We start from the raw sequence: 21,399 nt of genomic DNA, 5'->3' as shown, positions 1-21,399 counted from the left end.
AGAACAAAGGTCTTTGTGTCTGCGCAGCCAGGAGAAATACATCAACACTTCTTGGAAGTGTGGCTATGAGCTCAAAACTATTCACAGCCTCTTTAAGCTTTTTAATCTAGCAAGCAGCAGAGTTTACAAGTCACTGCTTATTTCTGGAGGCACATGCTTGCCTTAGCTCAAGGTTGGCTTTTGTCTGTGAAATTGTACCCCCAGTATTTTTCAAAGGGAAAAATTACCATCTGGCATGAGTGTGAGGATAATTCAGTGATGGCTGTGAACTTCCTGGCACATGCCTGTCATTATCGACTGAAGGGATTCTTGTACCTGCCCACAAGCAACTGGTCTTGGCCATGCTAGACGCTAGAGATACTAGAGGAGATGGATTTCCATTCCCATCCCGAATAGCAATTCCTCTGTGGCTGGAAGTTCATAAGTTAATAGAGGATTTTAGTCTCCAGAGCTGTTCTGTACCCAAACACTACTTTCATAGAAAAAGACATCATCTGGGATGATGTGAATAGCCCTGGATATGCAACTACAAGAAAAACAGGATAAAGCAAAATTCCAATCAGTAGGAACAAGACGACTGATAAAAATAAGTGAAGAAAACAGCGATTTAAATTATTTCAAATATTTGCATTTGTGTGAGACAGCAGTAACGATGTGAGAGGGCATGAAAAAGAATAAAATTGCACTTATCACAGAAACAGTTTAAAAAAAAAACCTTAAAGTAAGAAAAAAGTAAGAAAATCAATCATAACTGAAAGGATTGGGATAACATATTTTTGAGTAAATGATGAATGAATTAGAGAGAACAAACTGCACCTGGCAGTAGTCCATATTGAAGCAACTCAATAAAAACAGAGAGTTTCTAGTTCTAAAATAAAATCCCTGAATTGAACTGTAGAATGGAACCAGGAGAAGCATGGGACAAAGGGGAATTCACATGCAATATTACAACACAGTCCAAATTCTAGCATCCAAGTAGCTGTTTTAGGTTTAAGATAAACTGTATTGTTGAAAAAGAATTACTTGTTTTTTAAAACAAAGTTAATAGAATCTCAGATATACAAACATTACCAATATTCTATTAAATTTGACAATATATGTTCCTTCTTCTGCCAAACAGAGCAGATTTGCAAGTGTTTGCACACTTCCTTGGTGTGTCGCAGAGCTACAGTTGGGAGTGTTTTTCTGGAGAAGTCTCCTTTCATGAACTGAACCCTGCGCCCTTTCCTCCTGGACAAGGAAAGAGGAAAATTCCCAACAAAGCTCCTGGCTGCGGCAATCAAGGTTGTATCCTTTCCTGGGTTCTGGTGAGCCTGCAGAGAATCAAGATACCCAAATGTGCCTATAGAAAAAAAAAGAAGAAAACAAACCCCAAAACCTGGCTTGCTATTTTTCTTCTATTACATTTTCTGATCTTGGACGCTGAAGTCATGATTCATGAGAAGAAACCAATGGTTCCTATTATCTTTGTCTTCTGTGAAGAGCGTGGTACACTTACGCCAGTTACTGACTGAGGAGAGAAAAATATATTTATGGAAAATCGATAAATGTAAAAGAAAAAAATCGTCATATGGTTTAACATGGGAATCTCTACTAGCTGGCCAAGAGTAATTGGTTTTGGATGTTACTTACCTTTTTTAGTGAAGGTCCACGTTTCCACTTTCATTAAATTGCTCTAGACTTACCTGTATGCAAATGAGAGCAAAATTTATTCATCTGCTTAGCCAAATTTCACCACTACATAGGAGTAACCTTGTGAAAAGCAGAAAAACAACACTGCACTGTAAAAAAACCACAGTACAACCATATCTTTATCATCAATCAGTAAAATACTGCATGGCTTCTGAAAATGTATTTGGTGACAAACAAACCATGTATTATTTTTAGAACCTTTCATATAGTCTTAATTGCTTTAAATTACTGCCAAAGTTGTTTCTACAAATTAATGGATGAAATAGGTACGTTGTACATCTCAGTCTCCCAAACTGCCTCCTGCCAGAACGTTCTGCCCCACCGCTCATTTTATTCCAGGGAAAATTTATATCAAGTATATTGTACTGGGTCTGGCCCGTGACTGCTTTGCAGTCACAAGTTTTCTTTTGCTGTCCTTCACACCCATGAGATACGATCACGCTCCAGCCCAGAGCCATGTGGCCACACTGAGCCAGTGCTGAGACCAAGCTCACAAGACCTGCTGAAAAATAAGGTCTATTAGCTGATTTTGCAGTATCACGGTGATGGGTCTTTTTGGGAAGAACCTACCTGTATTCGGCCACTGAGCGTGAATATCTGAACATACAGGCTCCTCTTTGCAGAAATACGGATGGATAAATAACTCGGGAAGGTCTGGAAACATCCAAAGGCTCTTAGAAGCCATGGTCATAGCTGTTTAACTTTTTTATGGACCTCACAGGAGTTCATACAGATTTCTGAACTGATCCTTCTTTCAGTAAAGTCAACAGTGAAATTCTCATTAACCTCCACAGGAACTGAACAAAATCACTACATGCAAAATATGTCTTTTTTTTTTTTTTTTAAATAATGCATTTAAAGTCTTATCAGCTCACACGGTCTTTCACAAACCTCTTGTTAATTGAGCTCTAGTATTATCACCTCTTGTTGCCAGTATCATCAACTTCCATTTGAAAAAAAGTTACTGGCTCTTACAGCTGTAAAGCAGAAAACCTGAATACTAACTGCCCAACCCTATAAAGAACTCCACATTTACTATTTTTTAAATGGCATCATTCTAAAGCTAAGCCCATAAACGCTGAGTGCCTGGCTTTGCTGACACTGAGAGGGGAAAATTCAGATGACCGAGAAAATCCAGCTCTTTCCATCCTGAATTTACAGCAAGCGTGTGGCTCATTTGTATGCCTCTTCCCTTCCAGAATGGAGCATAGCAGAGCAGGCTTACAACTGCTGGAAAATGTCATTGTGTCTTTGACATATAGGTCAACATATAGATTTGAGGATCAGACAGAACTGAATGTTCCTTTTTAAAAAGATTTTAACATAAAACTTACTATAGCACGTTAAGGCTGCAAACTGTGGTACAAACCTTTTCTTTGCATCAGCTAATTACCAGGGATTTTTTTTTTTATGTAGAAGGCTCTTTTTTTCTGAATTTTGGACTTGCACACAAATAACTATAAGCATATTTTAAAGCATATTTTAGTGCCTGATAGTGCTCATAAATCAGGTAGTTATACTTGTAATAATTTCTGTGAGTGGGTGTTCATGTGAGTGAGAAGATATGCAAAATTGGAAGGTGAGATGAGCCATGATGAACATTAAAGGTCCGGAAGCAGATCGATAGCTGGTGTAAATTGTCAGGGCTTCATTGATTTCAATGGTCTTATGATAAATACTAATTCAGCTGGTGCTAAAAAAAATGTCATCAGCTGAGCATCTGGTCGATAACAGTGGAGAATGCAGAATGAGGCATCAGTGCTGCCTCCACACTCAGCACTTGCATTGAATCTGCGTGGTGCAAAAAGGTAAAATTCCCTGTTTATTCACGTTTTTTGAAATCTCATGCATTGGCTGGAGTAGTGCATGTGGGTACGCACATGGAGAGAAAGATGCATATATATATATACAAGAAAGCATTTTCTGTGACAAACAAATACTTACACGGCTCTTACTGCTGTGATGGTACTTTTATCTTCAAATGAAAAAAAAAAAATTTCAAGATACTGTATGAAAATTACTTGTACAAATTTGTTGCACTTCTGTGAGGTTTTTCATTCATCCCAATAGCAGGGGAAACTAAACTCAGAATAGGCTTTAATCCGCTATTTACATAGAATACTTAAATTCCTTTTGGCAACTAAAGCTTACTAAAGAAATGATAGTTTTGCATGTGTATGAATTACTGAGAATGATAATATCAACAAAAAGGAATGAAGCCAGGTTGCACATAAAAATCTGCTTCCTGGGTGATTCTCAACGTTTTCTTCTAAACATTTTTCACCAGATAAAGTTCATTACCTTGTTCTAACCATTTCCCATTTCACAAAGTTAAGTTTTTACTGAATCTGTAAATAAGAAATCAATTATACAATAACATTAACAGAACCTAAGAGAAAGGGGACTTTGCGCATGGCTGGTGGTGAACTCATTGATTCTGCTGCGTAGTTCTCTTGAACGCCTTATCAAATGCCGCTAATTTCTAGTCTGCGTACAAATGTATTGATGTGCCAGAATTAAATCAAATTAGAATGTTTAGCATAAAAGCCCGTTCGCCATGTTTCAAATTGTTCATATTTATTTGGAGGCCTCAGAAGGACATCTTAATATTATAGTGTTATTATTTCAAATAGAAAAAGAGATTTTTAATGTCATTTAGAGAAAGTCCCTTAGCTCACAGGCTGAAAAAAAGGCAGAACTGCTGCAACAGATATTTTGACAAGAGCTTTGAATGAAAAATAACAAAACCTCTGCAGGGAGTTTCCCATTAATCTAATTTATTTGGGAGCACATTTTCACAATAATAATTAAATTACCTAATGTTCGCTTACATTAAAAAGCGATCATCTGTAACCGTTCATTACTAGAAAAAAGGGGGGGGGGAAAGGCCAATATTTTAAACTAGCACCACAGGAAAAAAACAACAACTTAGAAACATCAAAGGAATACTGTGATGTTTGACAGCTTCCTATGAATTCAGCTGTTTCATCTCTTAGTGAAGTTGGCAACAGAAATTTCCAGCATTTTCTCTGCAGTGGTGTCTTTAAAGTTGTAACATGTATATTTGTTAGACATCTCTATTCATCCGGTTTTCAGGGTGTTTCAAGAACCAAAATACCCAATAATTAAAGTCTTGTGACATATTTAGTACAGACAACGAAAACAACAACTACATTTTCCTATGGAACATTATATTCAGGTAGTTCATCCATGCCTTGCAAGTCTTCAGTGGGTGGAGAATACCACGTATAACCAACTGAGATACCATTGAGCAAAATGCGTTTTTATCTGCTTTATTTCTCCTAGAAATGTCAGCACAGCACATTATATTGCCTGTAATTGTAATAGATAAACGAGACAATGATTCCATTGTTATCTTTTTCTCAAAATGGTAGAATACATTTTCTTAAAAAGGTCTGCAAACATATTTACAAAAGTGTGAAAGCAATAAATGCAGGCTTTTTATATTTTTACTGAACTTCCAAAGACTGACTGATATCCTAATTTTATTGGAAATCTGGTCCAAGGATGATACAAGAAATAAAATATCACACTCAGTTTTGCTTTCTTGTAGGCTACCATGGAAAACAAATCAAACAGATAAATATTTTAAAAAGAACAAACTTATATTCCATGAAGCATAATGAAGATATTCCAAAACCATTTCCCATATCTTTATTTTGTTTCAGCTTTAAAACATTTCTTGGTCTTTCTTAATGTTGTGTTAAAACGTGGGACACCATCTTACTTTTGGAAAGCCAGCTGCTGTAATGTAATTATAAAGTAGCCACTAAAATATCATTCACGGTATCTGCATCACAGGAATGGACTTTTTTTTCAAACAGGAGTGATAAAATTTGTGTTGTTGCCTTCATCTTTCACATTTTAAATACTGTTGGCTGACAGAAATAAAGTGTAGTGTCATGCTTGGTTTACCTAAATCATTTATTTTGTAACTAATAAAAGTAAACAATTACCAGATACTGTATATATAGAGATATATAGATATATGGCCACAAATAAACTATAGTAGAAAGTTATTTTGGTTGTGATAAAGTTAAGAAAAGCACATAAAATCATATTTCATGAATATCTTGTTTTATGGCCATCAATATTTTTGTATTTTTTTGTTTTGTTTCATCAACATAGCAAAATACAATCTTCCTATTAAACAATAATTATCAGATGGCAGACAATTCTTTTTATTGGTTTACATTGGCAGGTCACAGTCTAAAAGCACAACCACATCAGGCAGAAATTGCACACAGACCGCCCTGGATTTTGAAGACTATTTTTTATGCTTCTACCAAAAGAGCTTAATTTAAAACTGGGGACTGTAACAAGCACTAATTAAATACATGGATTTCCTTTTTTTTTTTTTTTAATGGCTAAATAAAGTGACTGAAATTGCAGTACTTTATTTTGCTTTCAGCTTCAGTTTTAATGTTTGTGCTTGATGTTAGCAAACACGCTTTGAACTTCCTAGCAATCATTTATGAAAGTTCAATCACCCAAATAAAACCCAGGTGATTTTTTTTTCCTGTCATGGAATACTGCAGATTTATTTCAAGTAGGCCTGTTCCTTGGCTTTTTTTTGGTGTTGGTATTTGCATTTTTAACTTATTCCTGAAAACTAGGGGAGAGTTGTGTGTAATACTAAGACATCATACAGTCACAACGTCAGTATTTCTGTAAGAAATGGTTGTAGGTGGGACTGGCCCATAAATATGTGGTTGTATTAGTTGTAGAAGGCATGTTCATGTCTTCAAAAACCAGACTGGTCTTAAGATATTACTCTTTATTTGAGACAGTTACCATTACTTCATTAAAAAATGACAAAACAGCAATAAACATTTTAGCTCTTTAATGAGCAAAGATCAGGTCTCTTAGCATTGGAATAATATTCGTTATCCAGATTATCTTTATTTCACTCAGTGACCAGTAATATGGCCAAGAAGTACAAAGTAATTTTCCATCAAGTAGTATACAATTTTTGTGTGTAATAAGCTTTCATTCTTGAAAAAGAGTAACTGAAAAGAAATGTTTCTGTTACTGCAGTTAGTTTGTCAGAGAAAGTTCTTCGCATTATCTTACAAACTATCAAAATTGCTAGTAATTTGAAAAAATGTAAAAAAAAATCACATAACTTTAGTCTAATAGAAATATAGTACAGGTAAGAGAGAAAGTATTTATCAGGGATGTGCTCTTAAGTCCATCTCAATTATTTCTTTTATATAAATGTACATCTGATTACATATACAAACATTTTGAAAGGACCAGGGTATATAATTACTGGAAAGCAACAGGGGAATGAAAAATTTCTTGTGATTTTAGAACATTCATTTCAAATCACACAAACATATGTAGTATTCAGATTTTAAAATTTCCAGTTGTTGGCTCTCTCCCCGTTCTTACATACCCTCCTTTTCTACACTGTTGCCATCTGGTCTAGAGAATTCATTTGAATGGCAAAGCTAATGTATAGCAAAAAGGGAATTAACTTTATATTAAAGTATTATAAGTAAACTTTGTAACATGCAACATGAGTTGAAACAATAAACTGAAAGGTGTAATCAGAGCGGTAATATTGGGGCATTTTTATATTGCAAAATATCATTGCAATTAAATTTTTGGACACACTTTACCTTACCAATTTGAACTGAATATATTGTAACTAAATCACAGCAGATTATAAATCCTTCATCAAAGGAGACTCCATTGAAGTTATAGTTATGTTAAAGTTAGAAATTATTTAGGTGGAAAGGAAAAAGAACATTAATAATACAGATTTTTTTGTCTGGGATTCGTACCAGCAAGGGTTCACCACTGTATACCTAGAATGCCATAAGTATCTTTAAGAACTGTTGCAATTCCTTCTATTTCTGAAGCTACCATGAAATATTTTACTGTAATTACTTTTGCCCCTTTAAAAAACTTCTTTAGGTTGTGCCAATTGATAGAGAAAGCTTCTATTAAAAACTCCAATGGGATGAGAAGAATTTTAATTACGGCTTAATCAGCAGCACAGCCACCAAGCATATAAATTATCATGCACATCGTGCTAAAAATATCCAGTTTCCTTTATTCCCACACCTTTTATACTGACAGCACTTATGTGATAATGTTGTACCTGCCAGGCTGTAAAACTTCTTTGACTGGCAGATTTCAGCATGAGCCCCTTTCTAAGGCCTTAACAGCATTGGTGCTTTGTGTACTTATTCAAATATGTAAATATGGTCTACACAAGAAAACAGGTCCAAATAAAAATTGGTGAAAATTATCTGACATTCCATTAGTGTGTCCCTTGTGCATATTTATAGGTTTTTAAAATTTTCAGTCATAGTTCTTTCCTGTTTGTGTTGCACATGCCTAATTCCATTATGTAACTTAAATCTTCAAAAAATTAATACTTGAATGTGAATGAAAAAGTATCATTCAGGACAACTGCTTCAAGCAATTGCAAACAGTTGGGTTTTTTTGTTTTTTCTTTTGTTTTGTTTGTTTGTTTCTTAAGTTCATTTGATATATGTACAATTCATTTTTTTCAAAACCCCAAAAGTTCTTGATATGTATATTCACATAATATTCCTCCATATTTAAATAGTAAGAGTCTTGTAGGTTGAAAGCCAAGTAATCTTCAGTAATATCACCTACTGAAATCCATCAAAAAATAAAGTTTGTTTCGTCTTGTCTGGCTATACCCTGGTTGTTGAGTGTGAATGGGGGTGGGGATGAGGATGGGGCAGAGTATTGTTCTGTCCTCCGGTAAATGTATTGAATGTGTGTAGGGGTTGAATCCCTGGTATAGTGTTGGGAATCATTGTGATGGTGTTGGGTGTCATTAAGGGAATATCATCAGGAGACCTTCTCATAGCTAGCGTGTAGTCTGGGGGACAGGCGGTCCTAAGAACCACCTCATGTGGATGGATGGACTCACATTCATGATCCAAGTCAGTGTGCTTCATTTGGAGGGACATTATCTCCTCTTCTTGTGCATGGGTAAGATCATTGGTAGTAGTACGTTGTGGGCTACATCTCCTATGAACATCATGTCTCCGCTTGTCTTTTTTGTAGTACAATGCTGCGAAAGCCAAAATGTTCAGGAACAGCAAAGATGCACCAACTGCAATAGTAACACTCAATTCTGTTGAATAGTCCCTTTGATCCACTGAAAATGGGCTTGGTTGTTGTTTGGGATCATCTTGTTTGGCTGTAGGAAAGGCTGAAGTAACAGAAACAGAATTTTTCCTTGTTGGTCTGAAAGTATTATCAGTTGATGGCACTTTAGTTGTGGTAGAGGTATACTGTGAAATGTCGTTAAGATTGTGCAGATGAGGTACCAGTTCCAACCAAAGGTTCACTTTATTGGCCCTATAATGTTCTTTAACTCGTGGTTTTAATCCAATGTGAAGATACAGTTGGTCTTTCTGAGAATATCTGGTCCATGCTACTTCTTCAAAACGATTTGGTTTTGTATGGATGAATTTTGTGTCTTGCGGCACTGGTTGATTTGGGTCACTAAAAAAAAAATCTCCAATGTTACAAAGTATTTCAAAAGGAATTATAAAATTAACATAATTACGATTTTATGCTTAATGTTTAAGTCTGCCTTTGGACAGAGCAGAATGCTATTTCCTAAAATTAGAGGCCTTAATAATCTTGATTAGAAACAGCATTATGCAAACGAACCCTTCTTTTACATAGACTTCAGCAACTTCCCTATTTCCCCAAAATGCTAGCATCTCTCACACTGAAATCTTTTACTGCTGAGGACAGATTGCCAGCAATGTGGTTATGCAGACAAATGTCTATGAGAGACCAGTGTGAGAGGACATGAAGCTTTGCTTTTCTTTTTTAGTAACATAAAGCTCATAAAGCTCAGCATTTCAGTTCATATGCAGTTACCTGTGGCCTTCCAGAGGGGAAAGACCGTGGCAGGGCATAACCCAGTATAACACATAGCGACTTAGAGTCCAATGGCCAAAGGTAGAAAAGTGGTTTGAACTACCAGTGAAAGAAGAATTAATGAAAATAACAAAACTTTTCAAGTTTAAAGTCACATATTTTATGGCCAGAAGTCTCAATTTAAAACAAAATACATTATTAAAATAAGCTGTATTATATTTGATGCAATATTTATATAATTTTCTGTCTCATGGGATGAAAATATTATCAGCGCTGGAGTAAAGTCAGTTGCTAATATAACCATTTTTAACTATACACATATGTTAAATGCTTAGTTTTGCACTTTTCTGGGGATCCCCTAATTATTTTTGTGTACAAGTATTTTTTTAATTTCTTCATGCAGAGTGTTCGCAAAGATATTTTTTCCCTCTTTTTGCTAGAATGTATAAGTGAGCTGAGGGACATTACAATAAACATAAATATTCAACCCAATTCTTAATCTCTTATTCATCCTACAAGTACACAGACATTCCCAAGGGAGATAACCAAGGGAAAGCACCGCATCATTATATCCTGAGTTTGTATACAAGATTATTTATCATCTGGTACTCACCCAGTTTTTGCAAAGTTTGTCCAGTACGTCATCACCACCGCACTTAGCATGACATCATTTTTGGAGAAATTACAAGGAAATAATTCAGTAGGACCAATCATGGGGATTCCTAGTACGTAAGGAACCTCATCTCCATGGGCTGCATCTGCCCATGCAGGTACCTGATCTGTCTGGCAATGATGGTAGAAGGCATAGAAATACGTAGGCGATCCAAAATTTGAGTGAAGATCTGCTGTAGCCACTGCTGGTGCAACCCACTGGTGATCAGTAAACAAAGCCAGCAGTGTTTTCCTTCTGGTCTCAGGATTGTGTCGATCTGCCCAGTCCGTGTACATAAATTTAATCGTTTCCCTCAATATATCTTTGCCTTCAGGGTATCCATATAAGTTATCGACAAAATTGGAAACTGCAAAGTCAAAATCACTAGCTGATATGCCATCTTCGCTATCCACAATGTTTTCAACAAATTTTAACCCTTCCCCTTGGTTAACTCCCAACATGATGTCATAATTGAGGAATTCTCCTTGTTCCATCAATATCTGAGGATCATCTGGTATCACATCACCATCAATTACTGGTCCAAAGGCTATATGGTATCTTGCTGGTTGAATGTCCTGGTCGACAAGTTCTCTATAAGGCTTCTTCTGTAGACATTCTACCAATTCTACAGTGTCTGACATGTTGCAACCAACTTTTGTAGCCAACATCCTGGCGTATTTTGCAGGCTGAAAACTAACTGCCCAGCTGGAGAGAGCTGTTCCACTTTGAGCTATTGCTCTTTGAAAAAGTCCTGTGGGGAGAAATATTTAAAAACTACTGAAGTGACCTTGAAACAGCTACATACTTGAAAGATTCAAAGGAGTTCTTTGAAACAATAGAAAACTTTAACAGAAGAGATACTTGAATCTTAATAATACTTAAATACACAAGATGGTGAGATCTGACTGTCATTGTACCTACAGGTAATGCATACAAAATAAATGCAATATGTGCAGAAATTGAAGCAAATTATTCTACCTCAATGTAGTCCAGCTGAGGAACAAATTTTCAAAAGAAACACAGGAAGAAAAAGAAGTGGCATTACTTTATGTAGGATAACACTATTAGCTTGAAAGAAATTCCTAAAGTTAAAGCAATTTATAGGTTGGAGGCAAAGCCAACAAGTCTCTGAAATGGATCGAATTTCTGGATACTGTTCAAGCCATCAGCAGCATGCGTGCATACAACTATGTGTTAAATAAACCTCATATACTGCTTTTTAATGTTTTGTTTGGGATTCAACTTGGTTTGAGAGGTGCAGTGTTTTTGAATTGTATATCATAGCAAAAGTTTATATTCTGGAGTAATACATGAGAAGGTCCTAGGCAGCTATTAAATTTATAAGTGTCTAAGAGTTAAGATCCTTTCTGTAAAGAGTTTTTTTAACAAAGGTTTATAGTGATCACACTTACATAAAAAGGGAAATGATATATTTTACACTATTTAGGCTTTGTAATTCAGAGATTTAAACATATGTTCAGCTATTCATTTAGGGGAGAGAGAGAGCATGATCTGGCGCTGCATATAAACTTGTAGCAAATCCCAAACACTTCAGTGCAATTAATTTGAATTTATGCTGATTTAACTAGCACTCTGGACCAGGAATTCTACTCATAGAAATAACAAAATATGTTTAAATTGACGTTTTCCTCTCCCTTCTGTAAGCATTTTTGAGCATATCATGGATGAAAGCCTCACTCCCTTGTAGTCAATGAATCAATCCAATTTTTTTGCTATTGACTTTAATGCAATCAAAACTCCACCCTTGTTCCAATACTTCTTGTGCTTCCTTTGTTTGGGGCTTTGCCTTTTCCTGCTCCCTTTGGGGAGGGCAGTTCGGGTTCTGAAAGACATTTGGAGTCTGAACCTTGCACAAAATAATGCTCATCTCTCATGTCAGAGACGTAGACTGTATTTAGGTACCTGTGACCTTTTGCATTTTCATGGAAGTGCATCCAGCTCATTTCAGAAGCACGTCTTTTGCACTAATTACTGGAAAATATTTTATCCTGGACCCTACCTCCTATAGCTCACTGTGGGTAATACAAAATGGTCCACAGTATATGTAAGTTATGTTGATTTAAGATATATGAGTCAAAATTTGGTTTTACTTATGCTGATAGGTGCCTGGAGTAATTCCACTGGCTTTGGTAGTTGCTTAGGGACTGGAAGTGACATCTGGCCTCACTCACTTAATTTTGCTAAGAATGTATTCTTTGGTCCAATGCTTGATGAATAGCTGGATACTCCCCCTAAAGGAACTGGAGTTAAGGTGCTCAGTTTACCTCAAAATTTCATTGCAATAATGCAAAAGATGGCTTTTACTTTGATAAGTAACATATTTCTATTGATAAAAAACTCCCATAGCCTCTAAATCAAGTCAGAGACATGCTTTTACAGCCTCTATTGCAGTACCAGACCCTGTACACTCAGAAGTTAGTTGGAATCCGTTGCCAGCAGGAAACATTTTACAAGCTTCTGAGGAATTTTAAAATCATTCTAGACTATATTAGGTCCAAATCCAAAAGTCTTAAAATCAGGTAAGCGTAGGGACTGAAATAAGTAAACTCAAGCCTCTTCTTAAATTTATGAGAAGTAGTATCCAAGATATTATTCCCTTGCGAGATATGAGTAAATAATAAGAAAGAACTTGAGTTATAAAGCAGGTAAAAATATATTTGTGTGTTTACAAGGTCAGATATTGAGCTAGTATAAATCAGCTCAAAGTCAGTAGAATTACCACAGAGGAGCCAGGCATTGTAATAAATGACAAAACTGAATTTTCACGACGATGTATTTCATAATACTTCATAATGTTTCTTTTTTGCATATTGTGTAAATCTATTTTTATTGCTTTATTAAATATCTCTGAACAAGGACAGAAAGTGTAAGAAAATGCTGATATAAACACTATGGTTTGCTAAGTGCTACATAAATATTAAATGTTGGATTAAGTAAAAGTGGTCAAGTCCTCTGGCCATAAAGTTATCTTAGGAAATGAAACTAAACATCCCTCCTTCTGCTGAAGAATTCTTATGGAAATATTCCTCCTCTCAAACCATTTAGTGAAAAATGAACAATAGTATGAAAAATTATTTTCATTCTGTCACATAATTCCTGGCAGACATTGGTACTACACAGGATGGAGCACTGCATTTTTATCTGATAATGTGTATGATTATTATAGCTTATGGGCTTCAGACTGGTGGAAAGAAGATCTAAATGTTCAATGGACCATATAATTTTGTGACTCCTGTTCAGTCTCACCAAATAATAATAATTTGCATATATTCATCTACATTTTCAGAACACTTTCTAAAGATGGGTGCTCTTCTGCCCACTTGCAGATGGGCAGCTATGAACAGCACCATCTTGAAATAGGCCGAATGCATCCTCTCAACTACCAAGGGATCCTTTCAAAGGGAGATGAAGGAAGCAAAGAGAGCATCCGAATTTACAGCTTATGAAAAAGAATGGTTAATAATGTGAAACAAAAGTTTTTTTGAAAATGATAAGACATTTGAAAGTGTTTGAAAACTTGAAATAACTTTTCTTATTTGAAGCTGACCAATTTTTATTTTAATACTTTTTTTTAATGGCAGGTCTAACTATCCCCAAATGAAACATAACATACATGGGGGTGTGGCACATTGTTCTGTTTAATCCAAATTTCAATAAAGCATGTTTTTGCTTTCTTATAAAAGAAATCCTCAAAAATTTACTTTTACAATTGGATTTTAAGTATACATCTGTAAGCCCTCTCCAATCCCCTCCCGAATCCTTTGATCTCCTCTCTTGGCAAATTACCGCATCAGTTTCCCTAAACAAATTCTGCTCCTGGCAGAATTCTGCCACGTGTTAGAAAATGACAGGGTAAAATTTGCTGATAAGAGGCAACACATGACTGTCCAGATATTGTAAATGTGGCATTTCACATTAATGTCGTGTGATCAAGAAGATCAAGATTAAGATCAAGTAAGAATTAGGGGAGGATAAACCAGATCTCCTCATTCAACCTTAAGCTAAATCCTCTATGACAAAAGTTATTTTTGTGAGTTCTGATGAAAAAAGATGGTGCAGTGTGACCCTCAGATTACAGTGTAATGAGGTAATGCTTACATCTCGTTCTTATAGGCCAGTTTATAAATATTTCCTATTTAACTGCAGGTAGTTATGGAAAAAAAGATTACATTAAAAATCAAATTCTGGAAATAGACTAAAATTTAAACCACAGTCTATTTTCCACTAGACTTTTCTTGTAAAAGCTGTATTTTTCTCTCATTTAAAATAGTGTAAAGGCCTAATCTAAAGAATCTGTCACTTCTGTCACTGAGTGTCACCCACTTCAGTGGGCTTTGCATTATGACTTTGAGTAAATGCAGCTCTTTTAATGTCAGTGGAATTATTTTTTTATGACTGGCCAATTAGTCCCCCATGGAGATACAGCAATATAAGTTAGTGGAGGATTGTATGCACAGGGCACAGTGTGATGTCCCTGGTAAAGCTAAACAATACAGATAAAAATGTGTGAAAGCAGTGAGACAAAAGTAATGTGATCAATAAGCAATAGCCATGCAAATGAGCGAAACTGTGTGGAACTCTGGTGCAAAAATCATAGGAAAAAAATTGGGTGCCTCAAACAGCATGTTTTTAATTCCCTGCTGTCTGCCTCAACTAGAGAGAAAAGGTGTTAGTTATGGAATAGGAAAAAACATATAGAAGAAAATCCATTTGCAACTTGGATGCTTTGACAATTTTGGATCATGCATGCAAAACATTCAACCATTCTTTTATTAGATGACAGCAAGTGAAGTTCATGCAGTTTCAGACAAAAGATTTCTGAACTAGGTACTTGTTTCCTTCACACAAAATAATAGTTTTAAGCATTTCAGCTGTTAGCCTGAAAAGAGAAACTGTGTCATTTTAGTTTTCTTTAAATTCTGCTTCTCATGAGTAACTAAACATGCCTTTCATGACTGTCTGAATATAGACGACCTCATCTACTGTGAGCATGATTGACTGGTTTTCCAAAAAGGGACACCCTTAGGTAGGAAAGAAAAGAGACAAAAATGATGCACCGAGAAAATGCTGTTCAGAAGTCTGTTATAAAGTGTTTCTACAAAGCTCCATAGGAAAAAGAAGAAAGTGACCCAAAATTTAAACATGCACAGAAGAGCTGAGGGAGAAGGTGGCTTGCACAGCCTTTAAAAAGTTTGCTAAATATTCAGCTGAACTCAACAGTTCATAGGAACAAAGAGAATATACAGAGCATCACATAGTACTAATGGCGGTGGCATGCAGACACCAAAATTGTCAAAATTTGCAACCTGCATAATACCTTTGGTTGAATTGCTCCAACGGTTACCTTCAGAATAATGGGATAAAGTCAACAGATTGACGCATGAACCGCCTGCACCAGATCCAAAAACAGTTATTCTTAATGGGTCACCACCAAAGAACCCAATATTTTCACTAGTCCATCGCAAAGCTTGAATTAGATCAAGGAGGCCATAGTTTCCTTTTGCTGCTTGGTCCCCAGTGCTCAAAAATCCTGTGAATGTAAATGAAAAAAAAAAAAAGGGTTAGCAATTGCTCTTCTGAGTAATCCTTTTGCAATCTTCTAAGTAAGATTTCAAAAGTAGATGCTATTAAATATTATGCAACTACATAATTTTCCATATTCACTGGACAACAATTTGCAATTTTGTACTCTTCCTGAAACAAATTATTTGGTATTCACTCTTTTGGCCATGATATATTAATGTAGGAAAGATGAAGATACATCCCAGGCAAAATACTCATCTAAGTCTTAACAGGTCACAGCGTATTACTCCCAAAGACTTCGTGTTGATTGTACTAAGTTTAAGAGTAAAGGTTTAGCAAACAGATATGCTGCAGTCATTTTGTAAGTGATTTGGTCAACTGTGTATTGCACTTCTGTACTTAGGTGCAGCCATAAGAGGCAACGGTTACACTTCTCTGTAGACTGTGTTTGGTTATGTCCCGGCAACATACTATTTTTTCCTTTTTTCTCCCCCCCCAAAATGCAGCTTATGTCACAGCACAAGCCAGGTTGAACAATGTGAGCAGCTCTCAACTCCCTGAGCTCCGTCCCATAGTCATTAACCTGAGTTAATTGAATCTACATTAAATGGATAAAGACAATTTAAGCTGTTTCCGTGACCCCTTAAAATCAAAAAGATAAGAGCTCAGGGGAGAGCACAAGAATTGCTCCCTTTCATTCATACTGGAAGAAAAACGGCAGAACGCATCAGGTGCAGGAACAACTGTTTTACGCTTTACTCCCAGCAGTACCCTCATATTTAGTATTGCTGTTACTCTTGTCATTAGAGCCTACTGACTCTAAAAATGGACAATAAAAACTTGGAAGAAAGTCTGTGTTGATAAAAGACATTGCTTTGCTTTTGGTTCCCATTTGTTGCCATTTCCAATTTTCTCAGCTTAATAAACAAATGTTTAAATAATACCAGCATTACGAAGTAGCCCAGCACCTCCATTTGCATATCAAACTGATTTAATGCTCACTAAATCGACAGTGTAACTGTTTTTCAGTACATGCTTTGTAGAGAAATGCAACCATTACAACAATTATTTCCACATTAATTAGATATTAGTGGGTCTTCTAGTCTCATCAGAGTTCTACTGATTTAACTCTCTTGAGTGCAGACAGCCTACTCAAAAGAAGTTTACAGTAGTTTTTCAGACAAATGGTTCTCAAAGGAGTCCTACTGTTTCATTATGACAATAAAAGCAGCTTTTGAGACATTTCTAAGAAGAAAGACACGTGTGCGTATATGTATATGAAGTAAGGGTTTAACAAGAGTACAGATAGGTGCATGCGTGTATCTATATTCATGTATATAATGAACATGTCATTTGTTACTTTATTATTATGATGATTTGACTTCAAACCGCAAGCTTACATTTGGTATTCTGTCATAGATGTAGACATTTATACTAACAGACCTTCTTTGCTGTAAACCGCACTGAAAACTAATTGGCCTCGCTGCCTCCATAGCTGGGCTATGCTGAGTTTAGGGCGAGCAGCTTTGTTTGTGTAGGTCAGTCCTGACTTTTGTTACCATGGAGAGGGAACAGGAAAGTGGGATAAGGTGCCAGGCCAGCAATTCTCCCAATTCCAGACCTAATGTACCAAGTCTAATGGGCATACTTCATTCACTGTAGCCATAGTAAATTGTTACTCTGATACTAGACTTTAAAATAACCACTATTCTACAATTAAAACCTGTCACATTTACTACTTAACTACTACTTAAAAAAGCAAAGTAGCATCACTACCATAAAAGAAAATACCACCTTGATATTCAGGGAAAGCCCAGAAAGGAAGTCATAAATATAATTAATTCATTCTCATTCTACTATTAGAGCTCGGTACTGAGTTGAGATGAATATGATGTTATTTTACTCTGCTTCACTCCCTTTCTTTTTCTTCTGTGTGGCCAGAGGGGCTGGTGTGCATGCCTATGTGAAAGGATGGCCCCAGTATAATCTTTCCTGCACAGAAGCATTCGTTCCTGTCTTCACGCTCCAGTAAAATGTTGTCCCCCATAAATATTTTTTAAGGACACAGAGAGATGATGTCTTTGAATCTATGACAGCAAATCTAATGAAAGCTTCCTAACCAGTCTCACTGCCTTTGTCAGCCTGCTTGGAGTTGAGGGATGGTACCAGTGACTGTAACAAAATTAAAATGGGAACTACAGGATCCTGTGGCTGCACATGCTGGGAAAGTCTTTTTTGTGTAAGTATATGACTGTAGAAAATCAGTGACAAATCAGTTATCATATTAAGCACATAAATGACTGCACTGATTTAAGGGATTAGAGGAACGATTGACACTGACTTTTTTTGAAACACAGGCAGCAATGAGATGAGAGCAGTTAGAGCAGTTACCAAAACTGCTCCCTAAACAAGTCCTGCTTTGCTTTTTCCCCTTCCCCTGGCTTGCAGATTCCCTGGGCCTGGACGGGATCTGCTCTCAGCATTGCTGCAGCATTGGTTCAAAAAGACCCTGTTGATTCCAAGGCACTTATTAGGAAAATAGATGGTAGGGTTATAGCTGAGACACAGTGATCACCCTGAAGGAAAACTAATGCTAACACTCAAACTTTCTGAAAAAGCTGTTTTCCATACTGTGTATAATATGCAGCAAAGTGGAAAGCAAGTAAGTCTTTGCCTGGAAAAGCAACAGATGAAAATTATAGGTAAAGCTTTAGGGCAATCCCCTGCTGTTAAATGAGTTCACATCAAGCCCCAAAGCTTGGTGGGGAAATGGGAAACACTTGGGAAACTATAAATATACTAGTTTTAAAGAATCTTTGCGAAAAGGATCTTAAAAAGAGAGCAAAAGAGGAAATGTCTCCTGTTGCTTAAAGTAGACATCAGGAACCTTGCATTCAGTTCAGGAAATGTGCCAGAAGAGGGAGCTTTCAGTTTATTTAAAAAAAAAAAAAAAAAAAAAAAAAGATAAAAGGGAAAAAAAAAGGAAGTATTAGTAATATTCTCCTCATTCATCTATATTAGACAAATTATGACTTGTGTCCAGAGCAACAGCTCCGATGCAAAAGAAATATCTCACGCCTCCTCAGCAAGAACCACATTGGCTGACTTCCATATCTACACAAGATGGATGATTATTGATGTTGACTTTCATGACATGAAACATTTCTATCTCATTTTTCAGAACCATAAGAAGCCTGTTAATATCGCCACCTGTTCATGCCTTTTTTCTTGTATGCAGTAGTATCAGCATGGCTTAGAAGCATTCAAAATATCATGAAATCAGAGATAGGACTGATAAAGCAGATGAGGTTTTTCTTTCCAGTTTTTTTCCTAGCGAGGAGTGCCTCAATACAGATAAACTCATCTAACTAAACTCCTGTAGAGAAATGCTTTAATGCACAGCATCATATCCAGTCTGCAGGTCTGTGGGTGCAAGTACTTTACCTCTATTTATCACTTGGATAAAATAGAGATTGCAACACTGTGTTTTGTCTTTATCCCAAGAGGAGCTTTCAGAACGTAATTAATATTGATACCATACATTTCTATGCATTTCGATGACACGATCATTACACTACTATCTAGATATTAAGCTAGCAATTTTGAGTCACAGAGATGAACCTGCTCTTGCTGAAAAGGGCTTGTGTGTCTGAAAGCTTGTCTGTTTTTCAAACCGTATCAGCTAGTCTATTAAAATGTATTATCCCTTTCTGCAAACGCTGTCTTGTTATTCTTGGACTGTCATCTCACTAAGAATGCTGCTATCATACGCTACCACCTTTTGCTCTTGTAAAAAAAGTTAAGTAAATTATTCCTTATTTTAGTTATTCCAGGAAGACATTTGCAAAAAACTTATTTTTTCATTATTCTCTAAAAAGGTCAGATTGAGCTAATTTTGTTCCATGATTAAGTCCTTCTACTGGAAATATTCCAATCATCAGCTGAACAATTGCTATTTTATATTCTGAATGGAGAGGTTATCTCTTCTTTCATCTCCTCCAAAGGAGCAGACTCTAATAGAATTATGGAAGTGAGGATGTGCTCTTTTGTGAGTTTAAGAAAGAGATTTATTAAGCTCATTTGGACTATTTCTCTGTTACATGTCCATTAGACAAATAGGCAGTGTGCGCCACAACCAGGCCCTGTATTTTGTGTTAAGATAAATTTTAATGCTTTATAGGTTTATCTGCCTGGGTAATGATTTCTGCTTGCCATTCAGATAAATCTTTTTCTAATATGATTCCAGCATTTTTGAAGAGTAAATAAAATAATAAAGTTCGGAAAGTTAAAATATTTTGTTGAAAACCTTAGTAGATTGAATTATTTTAAGCTCTGGCCTAACTTGAACATTCAAATTAATGCAGAAGAGAAGGATTAATGCAGAAGGGAAGGCCAAAACAGATTTTTTCCTAATGTAAGGGACTGCTACAACCCGATGATGCAGTAAAAGACTAGGCGCAGGCTGGTGGATACATAAGAGAGAAGTAAACCTTCCCTCTGATGAGTTCTGTCCATATAAGTGTTTCATAACCCAGCAATGTTCGTGACTGGATTAAAGTAAGGGGAAGAGTGTCTTGCTGGACAAAAAAAAATATCTGCCTGTGAGAAAATACACAGTAGCAAATGCTACTCTAAAAATAAAACAGAAGAGTTTATAAAACTGGTCTGACATGCTTAAAGGGTTTTTTCGAAGAGCTGTGTTACTGAAAGCAGAAACACTTAAGACTTTAATATTACCCACCTGTTTAGACATGTGTTATAATAATTTAGCTATGTTTCCAGTTACAATTCCATATGCAGTCAAATGTCATCTTTTCTTTTTTTAAAAGCAAATGTTAAATTGTACAAGTATAAATGCATCAACGCATAGTGGAAGAATACAGGGCATATTTTGAGGGAAGAATTTATATTCCCTCTGGATTGCAAGTTCCTTGGTTAGGACTTTAGTATGACACCTTCTATTAATATTGAATAGTAATTGCCATCTACAAAAAATTTCAGTTGCCCTTTAAACTATACCTACTCAGTTAGAAATGTGAGCAAGATAAGCAAATTTTAAGCAATATGGTAAAACTTGAAGAGCACATTTGTTTTCATCTTAGACATCTCTCTTGAATTCGCATCAGCTAACTAATCTGAATGAATTATGTGGGCAGCAGCATTGTGAACATTAATGTATATGTGATATTCATGAAGCAGAGGATACTGCTTCTCGCTTTGCTGACCAGCACATGCTAATATTAATAGCATATTTTAGTAGTGGATAAAGGGTAAGGTGACTAAAAGGACTAGGAACTCCTGTAAGGAAGATGTAGGAGAATATAAACTATTCAGTGCAAGAAAAATATTCCTTTATAGACATCTGCGATATACCTCTGCTCAAGGATCTGATAAGCAAGTCTTCTGAAAATGCTGCTCAATCAGGAGTTTTGTATCAAATTCATTTAATATACAAAAAAATAATTGCAGCATTAGCAAAGTACTCATCTGTTTCTGTAGCTTTCTGCCACATACATATTAGTAATAAGATTAATGATTTCAGAAGCGCAAGATTTTAGCTTAACTCCATGAGATGTGCAGAGTATCATGCTACATTTTTATGCACT

The 21,399-nt window shown here is 36.0% G+C and overlaps 1 protein-coding gene across 1 annotated transcript in view; it reads right to left on the bottom strand.

Annotated features, from left to right (window-relative positions):
• Positions 1-6,595: 6,595 nt before the first annotated feature.
• NLGN1 (neuroligin 1) overlaps positions 6,596-21,399 on the bottom strand; it is a 15,866-nt gene continuing 1,062 nt past the window's right edge. The window contains exons 2-4 of the mRNA XM_009573891.1: positions 15,588-15,800; positions 10,211-11,000; positions 6,596-9,210 (exon numbers count right to left, since the gene is read on the bottom strand). Coding sequence (XP_009572186.1) covers positions 8,388-9,210; positions 10,211-11,000; positions 15,588-15,800 — 1,826 coding nt within the window. The 3' untranslated portion in view covers positions 6,596-8,387. The remainder of the gene's footprint in view (positions 9,211-10,210; positions 11,001-15,587; positions 15,801-21,399) is intronic.

Source organism: Fulmarus glacialis, unplaced genomic scaffold (assembly GCF_000690835.1).
Source record: "Fulmarus glacialis isolate BGI_N327 unplaced genomic scaffold, ASM69083v1 scaffold17133, whole genome shotgun sequence".
Taxonomy (NCBI): Eukaryota; Metazoa; Chordata; class Aves; order Procellariiformes; family Procellariidae; genus Fulmarus; species Fulmarus glacialis.
The sequence above is the reverse complement of the archived record's forward strand: the minus strand, read 5'-3'. Positions and strand labels throughout refer to the sequence as shown.